The 8,611-nt window shown below is 47.0% G+C and overlaps 1 protein-coding gene across 2 annotated transcripts in view; it reads left to right on the plus strand.

The window, feature by feature from the left end:
* PRPS2 (phosphoribosyl pyrophosphate synthetase 2) overlaps positions 1–4,678 on the plus strand; it is a 64,682-nt gene extending 60,004 nt beyond the window's left edge. For both annotated transcript variants that reach the window (XM_053202072.1, XM_053202071.1), the window contains 2 exons: positions 269–428; positions 2,121–4,678. In XM_053202072.1, the coding sequence (XP_053058047.1) occupies positions 269–428; positions 2,121–2,213 (253 nt within the window). In that variant the 3' untranslated portion in view covers positions 2,214–4,678. The remainder of the gene's footprint in view (positions 1–268; positions 429–2,120) is intronic.
* The last annotated feature ends 3,933 nt before the right edge of the window (positions 4,679–8,611 follow it).

Genomic DNA, 8,611 nt, shown 5'->3' on the forward strand with positions numbered 1-8,611 from the left:
CGAGAGAGCACAAGCGGGGAAGGGGCAGAGAGAGACGGGGGCCAGAGGATCCGAAGCAGGCTCCGTGCTGACACCAGAGAGCCTGATTGGGGGGGGGGGGGGGGGCTCGAACTCAGGAACCGTGAGATCATGACCTGAGCCAAAGTCAGACGCTTAACTGACTGAGCCACCCAGGCGCCCCACACTTCTTGCTTCTTAACTCACCCTAAGGGGAGGATGTTTCAAGAATATGTGCGTACCCTTAATTTTTCTGTTTCCTGTTCTACAGGCTACTCTCAGCTGGAGCCACCAAAGTTTACGCTATCCTGACGCACGGGATCTTCTCTGGGCCAGCTATTTCCAGAATAAATAATGCCGCCTTTGAAGCTGTTGTGGTCACAAACACCATTCCGCAAGAAGACAAAATGAGACACTGTCCCAAGATTCAGGTACTTCTACAGTGTAGGCAGAACGAAGCTGCAAGGAACCTGCATCCGATCCCCCAAGATAGCTTTGAGTCCTTCTGCGTGTGACGGCGAGCGCAGGGAGAGCCGGCAGAGGTCACGGCTGCCTGTAACACAGGGCGCGATTCACGCGAGGTCTGGGAAAGGCTGGGGTCGGCGGGGGTCAAAGTCAGAAGTAGGCAGGCAGCCAGCCAGACCACCCTGGAAAGGCAGTAAAAAACGGGCCGTGCCAAAGCTAAGCAGAATGACCATCTGACCCAGTAAGTCTGCCTCTGGCTCCGGAGCCCCAAACTTGAAAATGGACGTGCATCCAGAAACATGTGCACACACGTTCATAAACCACGCTATTCGCAGTAGCCAAAAGCTAGAAGCAGCCAAATAAATGTCCACCCACGGGTGAATGGACAACCGAGGCGTGGTCCATCCGTCCAGTGGAATAGTATTCTCCCTTAAAAAGGAGGGACATTCTGACACGTTGGGACAACGTGGATGAACTTGGAAAACGTTATGCTAAGTGAAAGCGAGCAGACTCACCAGGACACACGTCGTGTGATCCCGCCCCTCTGAGGGACCTAGAGCAGTCCAGTGTGGAGGCAGAAACTAGGGTGGTGGGTGCCAAGGACTGGGGGGGTGGGGCTGGGGATATAGTGTTTACTGGGGACGGTTTCTGTTGGGGATGATGAAAACAGCTTGGAAATGGGTAATAGCCATGGCTACATAACATTGAGAATGCACTTAAAGCCACTGTGGTTAAAATGGCAATTTTTAGGTTATATATATTTTACCACAACTTTTTTTAATGTGTATTTATTATTGACAGACAAAAAGACAGAGTGTGAGCAGGGGAGGGGCAGAGAGAGAGAGGGAGACACAGAATCTGAAGCAGGCTCCAGGCTCCGAGCTGTCAGCACAGAGCCCGAGGCGGGGCTCGAACCCATGAACCGTGAGATCATGACCCAAGCTGAAGTCGGGCACTTAACCGACGGAGCCACCCAGGCGCCCCCACAGTTTTTAAAAATGGAGGGAAAAAACACACAGTGTTAAGGATCTTTAGAGCTTTCCTCCTTCCTGTCCTTCCTGACTTGGGAGGCCATTAGAGAATTGGTGATAATCATGTTCTACCAACTGCCCTGAGCGAAGTTGAAAGGATTTGGGTCCCCGTTTTGGGACACACTCACACTTATCCATCTGTGGATGGTCTGTGGCTGTCGTCACGCTACAGTGACTGAGTTCAGTGTGGCCCGCAAAGCTGAAAATACTTACTACTGGGCCCTTTACCAATCGCTGACCCCTGAGTTAGGTGATCCCAGCCGTGCTGTTAAGGGACACAGTCACTGTGTTTTTGGAAACAAAAGACAAAAGAACCATCCATGTAACGATTGAGTAAAATGAATCTAAAAACAACCAACACCCCAAGAAAAGGATGTCTCTGATTTACAGCGACTCTGAAAAGCCTCTGAGTATCTGTACTGAAAATCTCGCTTCCGGGATCCCATATGTGTTTGTAAGTTGAAGATAGACCCAAACTGTCTCTCAGAAGAAATGGGTATAGAAGACTGACGGTAGCACGTCTTGGTGGCCTGGAGAAATCGTTTCTCAGCTCTCTGGCTTTTAAGTTTTTAATTAAATATGACTGAGATGTGCCACTGTCCTCTCCCCTTTTCTGTTGGCGTTTAGGTTATTGATATCTCGATGATCTTGGCAGAGGCGATCCGAAGAACACACAACGGTGAATCTGTGTCTTACCTGTTCAGCCACGTCCCCCTATAGATCCCGGACGTGGGGTACGGAGCAGGCCTGTTCTGGCTGCTGGCTTGTGTGCATTTGTCTCTTCTTAGTTTTAGGACTCAGCAATTATAGGATAATGCAAAAAGCATTCGATCTTTGTATACCGCAGGAGCCATGGTTTTTCTCCTCCTCAAGCTCAAGACCATTTATTTCCAGTTTGGGGTGAGGGTGGTGGTTATTTCATCTTGTTAAGTGAACTGTCGTTAATGAGCTATGTTTTGTCATCCCGACTTGTTCTAGTAGGTGACCTTTTTCTTTGTTTTTTGTTTTGTTTTCTTCAGTATTTTGAGGCCACAACTCAAAATATATATAATTCCACCGTGTAAGTTCATAGTTTATATATTTTGAGGTTGCCAAAGGTGACTTCAGATTAAAGCCTTCTGTGTAAATAATGATAATGCCTATGGACATTTGGGTAAAACCCTGTATACAGAATTAGCCTTTTACTTCGGAGTGAATCTTAGAAAATTTATAATACCCTGAATTTTGATTTTTTTTTTTTTTAAGTAACCAGATGTCAAATGAACCATTGTGGTTATTGTGCTTAATTTGACCAAATTTTATGTGGCTTAAGATGGCCACGGACACGTTTACCTTCTGATAAACGTTAGCCGTATCAGAGGCAATGTAGTTTGGTGTCTTTTTTGTTATTGCCCCTTCTGAAAAACATGGTGTAACTATCACTTACCTGCAGTGTCACGTTCTGAAATTGCAAAATTTGTGTTTGGCAACAGATCTGATTGAGAAAGTGTCGAGATAGACCCTGTGGGCTGACTGGTGGCCCTCACGCTGTGCTCTGGCCATCCCAGGGGGACAGCTCTTTGAGCGGCTCCTGTCCCGCCGTCTTATTTTACGGCCTGTTTTTAGCTCTAGCTTTCATGTTGCCTTTTTTGCGAGAATTTCATGTTGTGGGGTTCCACCAAAGCACAGCCTCTCCTAAGCCCCCTCAAACGCAGTAGTCTGATTGTTATTTTGTTTTTAACATAATAAAAAGGTGAATTTTTGTGACAGCCACCAAATGAGTAGTTGAACATTCCATCCTTCATTTGAATTTCATATGCCTTTGCCTCAAAAGTAGCAAGTCTCCTAGTCAACTGATTATTTTAACTAAAACTGTTAAATGAAAAATGTGGGTAAGGCTGACGACAAAAAGCACAAATAAGTAAGCATTAATTGCTCTATTAAGATCATGTCAACACGGTGGCAGATGCCTCGCGGAGGATGTTGTGACTTTCGTTAGATGCACCTTGGTGCACAACCACCTGAATTTTTCAGCCCCGAAAGAGGAGAATCTGCCTCAGAGACAAAGCCCTGGTTATAGTAACAGTCTCTCCCTCTGCTCAATCTCAAAACTCAAAGAGAGGAGACCCTCTGCTCTAAATTCTGCAGGTGAGAAAATCCAATCTTTAAGTCATTAAGAGACTTGAACCACAGTCTTTAAGCTTTCAGACTTCACTGCAGCAGAGGTCGAGATTTAAAAGGATCATTTCGGTCATTGCATTGTGCTGTACCTTAAAATGGCTTCTGAGAAAACAGTGGTATTACAGCCTGTTAGCATCAGCCCTACGATATGGACTGGCTCTATCTCTAGGAAGAGTTGACTGCAGATCTGGAAAGAGCCTATTTCGATGTATGTGATTTTTAGTTTCAATAAATGAGTGCTGTCTCTTTCTGGGAATTTCTACGCACAGGCAACTGAAAATGTAGCCACGAGTGCGCGTGGGTAGACAGCCTTGGGATACTAGTGTAGACGTGTTGACGTGACTGCAGAAAGTTGATTTAAAGGTAATCATTTCATCTTAAGATAGACTCTAAGATCTAGAGCTGGTTTTAAAATCTTCACATAAAAAAAATCTGCATGGTCATTATCATGAACTGATTGTTTCTCTCATTTAGCCTCACTTTTTGTTTTCAAGTACTTCTGGTACATTAACTGATTAGACTAGACTTGGCCACACACAGTGGCAATGTAGTCCTTAACTGTTTGATGGTTTCACTTCAAGAAGGATGAAGAAGGTGACCTCAGGAGTGGCCCGATCCCAGAACTTGGGTATCCCCTGCTGCTTGCCTGGAAACATCGAAGTGATGATGAATTAAAGTGATGATGAATTGAAGTGATGATGAATTGAAGTGATGGATGAATTGAAGTGATGAATGAATGAGCCCAGTAGATTGGTTCTGTCCAACTCTGCTGAACGGGGCTGGACTCCCATATATCCAGCCAAAAGGGGAGTCAGAGAAATACAGAAATACCAAAGCTGCTCATCTTCCAACTTAAATTATATTAATCAGCTTATGGATGCTCGTATTAGAACTTGCCTCTGTTAGATGTCAACTAGATTCAAGAAAATATAATTTGAAGTTCTTGTATTTTTTTAGAATATAGGGTTTTAAGATTGTCCCAACACTGTACTAAACCACATCAATAAAATCATGCTACTACTTTCTGCCGTCGTTTGTATTGTCATTGCGGAGTGCTGTGTTTTGAAGGAGGGATGTGTTTTGATGGGGGTACCTCAACGTGTTTGCTACTTCACGATGATAGCCTGGCGTCTAAAATTACAGTAAAGCCAGAAGTTCGGTGGAGTTCAGCTTGTCTCCCTGTTGAAGGTATTTCTTTCAGAGCTGACCAAGTCTCCTTGTCCCAAAGTTTAACAGCTGTGCCACGTAAGGCATCCAAGTTGATAATTCTAGATGTTGCCTGTAAAATTGGAGATTGCACAGTGTGCTTACACGTTAAAGTGGTCATGTTCAGTGTCCATAGATTGGAGCAGACCAATCTTACATGTAGGCCCCACAGAGGTTTTTCATGGGCTGTGGTTTGAGTAGCACCAAAAAGAGTTTCCTGCTCCCATAAAGCAACTAGCTACTCAGTGATGCTTTAAGTTACTTGCATGGGGCAAAGCAAATGTATAATTATGTTCTCTGGCTAAAGCTGAGCCTCGAAGTGTGGATAATGCCGAGAGTGGTGACATTTTGTCTTCAAAGTCTCGATAAAATATGAAGCGCTAAAACCAAGTCTGCAGGAGAAGATCATAGTTTAAGGCACAACACGGTGGAATATACTGGAAAGGAGGAAGAACACGAAGGAGAGGTGGACACTCCAAAAACTCTTCAACTTTACAATTACACCTAATAATGCCGCCACACCTCTTCAGTTCGTGTGGCAGACCTTCAAAATCCACCAGCTGGGCTACAGGGAGGAGAGGCTAAGTGTCAAAGGGAAAGAGGAAATACTTCAGGGGTTCGGAAGATCGAATCAGGCTAGGGAGACCAGAAAGGGCTTTGTGAACGGACTGCCATGATAGATAATTCATGGCAGAATTTTCCAGAACCAGATGGCTGTATTTCAGCAGGGGCTGAAGCAGGACAGCATCGGGCATTTGGTACACCATATGTTGGAGTGAAGATGGCCAAGGAAGATGGGAAGCTGAGGGCTGAAATGTATCCCCATATCCGTCACGTATATTGCACAGAGAAGTCAACAGAACCCTCCTTTTCACTACAGATCTTCACCTTATGATTTATTTCCCTGTATCTTGGGAATACATCCCTCCACCTTCTCCTTGCCCTTGCTTCCCAGAGATGCATTGTAAATTGGTTGGCTGGACCACAGTCTCTGAGCTGTATTTTCTCCCCTGAAAGCGTGTGATGCTCAGAAACAGACTTCACCACTTAGTAGAGTTAAAACAACAAAAGCTCTTTGGGAGGGTTGCTTCACCTCCCTTGTGCCTCAGTTTCCACAGACACGAAACGGGACAATAGTGCCTCTCGTAGATATGGGATGAGGATTAAATGAGGCCTCTGACATGCTTAGAACTGATTGTTTTGGGGGCGCCTGGGTGGCTCAGTCACTTAAGTGTCTGACTTCGGCTCAGGTCATGATCTCACAGCTCATGAGTTCGAGCCCCGCGTCGGGCTCTGTGCTGACAGCTCGGAGCGTGGAGCCTGCTTCGGATTCTGTGTCTCCCTCTCTCTCTCTGCTCCTCCCCCACTCATGCTCTCTCTCTCTCTCAAAAATAAATAAACATTAAAAAAAATTAAAAAGAACTGATTGTTTTGTACATTTCAACTTTTAGAGCAGGCATCTTGCATGTTCCCTTTGAAAGAATATAAGTAGATGGGAAGAAGCAAGATTGTCACGCATTTTCTAGCTGTGAAGCCACGTGCCTGTGATCTGGTCATAAGCATGATCCCCTCACCCAAGGCACAGTGTCCTGGCATGTGTCTGTCTCTGTCAATGGTAGCATTTGGTGGTAACAAATGGTTGCATGTTGAAAGTACTTCCAATGGCTGTAGAGGTGATGGGGAAGAATGCCATACAATAACGGAGACAGGGATCAGTCGAGGCCATTCACAACAACCCGATTCGATTCACCTTCTCAGCATAACAACAACCAAAAGTGGTGCCCGATACAAGCAGTAAGGGCACGGGGCCCCTGGGTGGCTCAGTCGGTTGAGGGTCTGACTCTTGATTTCAGCTCAGGTCATGATCCCAGAGTCACAAGATTGAGCCCTGGGTCTGGCTCTGTGCTGAGCGTGGGGCCTGCTTAAGATTCTCCCCTCCCCTCCCCCCAGCAAAAACAACAACAACAAAACCGTAAGGGCTGTGTACACTTTTTCCCCCCAGCTAAGGATTTATTGGTGTAAATGCCATCCCCAACCCAGGCCCTAAGACCCCCTTCTGAGTGGGGGAAGGAGGAGAAGGGAGAGCCCCAACAGTGCCCAAGAACACCGCAGCCCCTGGGCTCGTGCAGGGCTGGTTTGGCCCAGGTGGGAGGAGGCAGGTGCCCCTTCAGCAGGTACTGGGACTCGGGGCTGGTGGAGAAGCCCATTCTCTTGTGGCAGAGAGGGAGCCAGTATGGAAGTAGGCCACCAGGGCGTGCACGTGGTCATTCCGCTTCACTTGCAGGCAGAAGGGAGGGGTGAAGGTCAAGTCTGCCACTTTGATGGTGTGGATGACCACCTCCACCAGGGGCTCCTTGATGGCCGTGTCTTTGATGCGAGCATGTGAAAGCCGTATATGTTCTTCCACCGGTGGGTCTTGTAGTCTTTGTACTGTCGATCTTCGGTGGTCGTCACGTACAGTGTGGCTCGGTGCGGGAAGATGAGACCGTCAGATGCCAGCCACTTGTCCCTGTGCCCGAGCCCACGTCCAGCACCACCTCGTCCTCGAAGAGATGTCGGTTGCAAAACCTGGAGTGTGGGTACGTGAAGCCCAATGCTCCTGCTGCTGAGACTGATTCACGCATTTTGCACTTTAAAGGGGCGATAAAAAGAGACTGGGAGAGCAAACGATGGCATGCAGTGGACAGAATCCTAAATCGGGAGTGTGGCAACCTAGAGTCTGGTTCCTGACATGCCACTAGCAAGCTGTGTGACCTTGGGAAAATGTCTACACCACTCTGGGTCTGAGTATCTCTACAAAAATGAGAGGGTAGCTGATTGCTGAAGTCCCCAGAAGTTTTATTAGGCTATGCTATCCCTTCTAGATCTAGTTGGAATATCTAGTAACCGAAGGTTGTGCTTCCAAAGAGGCAAAGATGTTTACAGCCCCATCAGGTGAACCACTTGTTTTGGCTTGCCGGGAAGTTTCTCCATTTTAGCACTGAAAGCCCTACATTCCAGGAAGCCCCTCAAGTCCTGAGCAGACCAGGATGCTGGGTCACCCTCATTCTGTCTTCTAAGGTAGATGGTTCTGGATCCCCAGCACTGCCTTAGCTAAGGTAACCCATGGGCATGGCTCTGATTTCGTGCTGCAACAGAAAGCAGGCTATGTGACAAGCCCAACAACATGCCAGTGAGTGACCTGTGGCATCATGGTTCTTATTAAATACGCTGTCACTGAACTGTAGAAGCTGAAGGCTTGTAGGAGGAAATAGGGAGACATTTTGAGAAAATGCATTCGAGACCTGGCTTGACGGCCAGTCCTTTAGCACAGCTGCCCTCAATGCTGTTTTAAGTGGTCTTTAGAGACCCCAGGGCACAGTCCAAGCAGAAGACAGAGTGTCCTGAGCATTCGTTGATGGACATTGCCCTTCTGAGCATTGAGGAGGGGGTCAGAGATCTGTAAGCGCTTGGCCGTGTCTGAAGATAGTCTTCTCTGGTTGTCCCTAGACAAGGGAGCAATAGATTCAGTATCTTTTTTTTTCTTTAACATTTATTTATTTTTTGAGAAACAGAGACAGAGCATGAGCTGGGGAGGGGACAGAGAGAGGGGGAGTCACAAGATTCCGAAGCAGGCTCCAGGCTCCGAGCTGTCAGCACAGAGCCCAACACGGGTCTCGAACTCATGAACCATGAGATCACGACCTGAGCTGAAGTCGGACGCCTAACCGTCTGAGCCACCTAGGTGCCCCTAGATTCAGTATCTTCTTGTA

Source organism: Acinonyx jubatus, chromosome X (genome assembly GCF_027475565.1).
Source record: "Acinonyx jubatus isolate Ajub_Pintada_27869175 chromosome X, VMU_Ajub_asm_v1.0, whole genome shotgun sequence".
NCBI lineage: Eukaryota > Metazoa > Chordata > Mammalia > Carnivora > Felidae > Acinonyx > Acinonyx jubatus.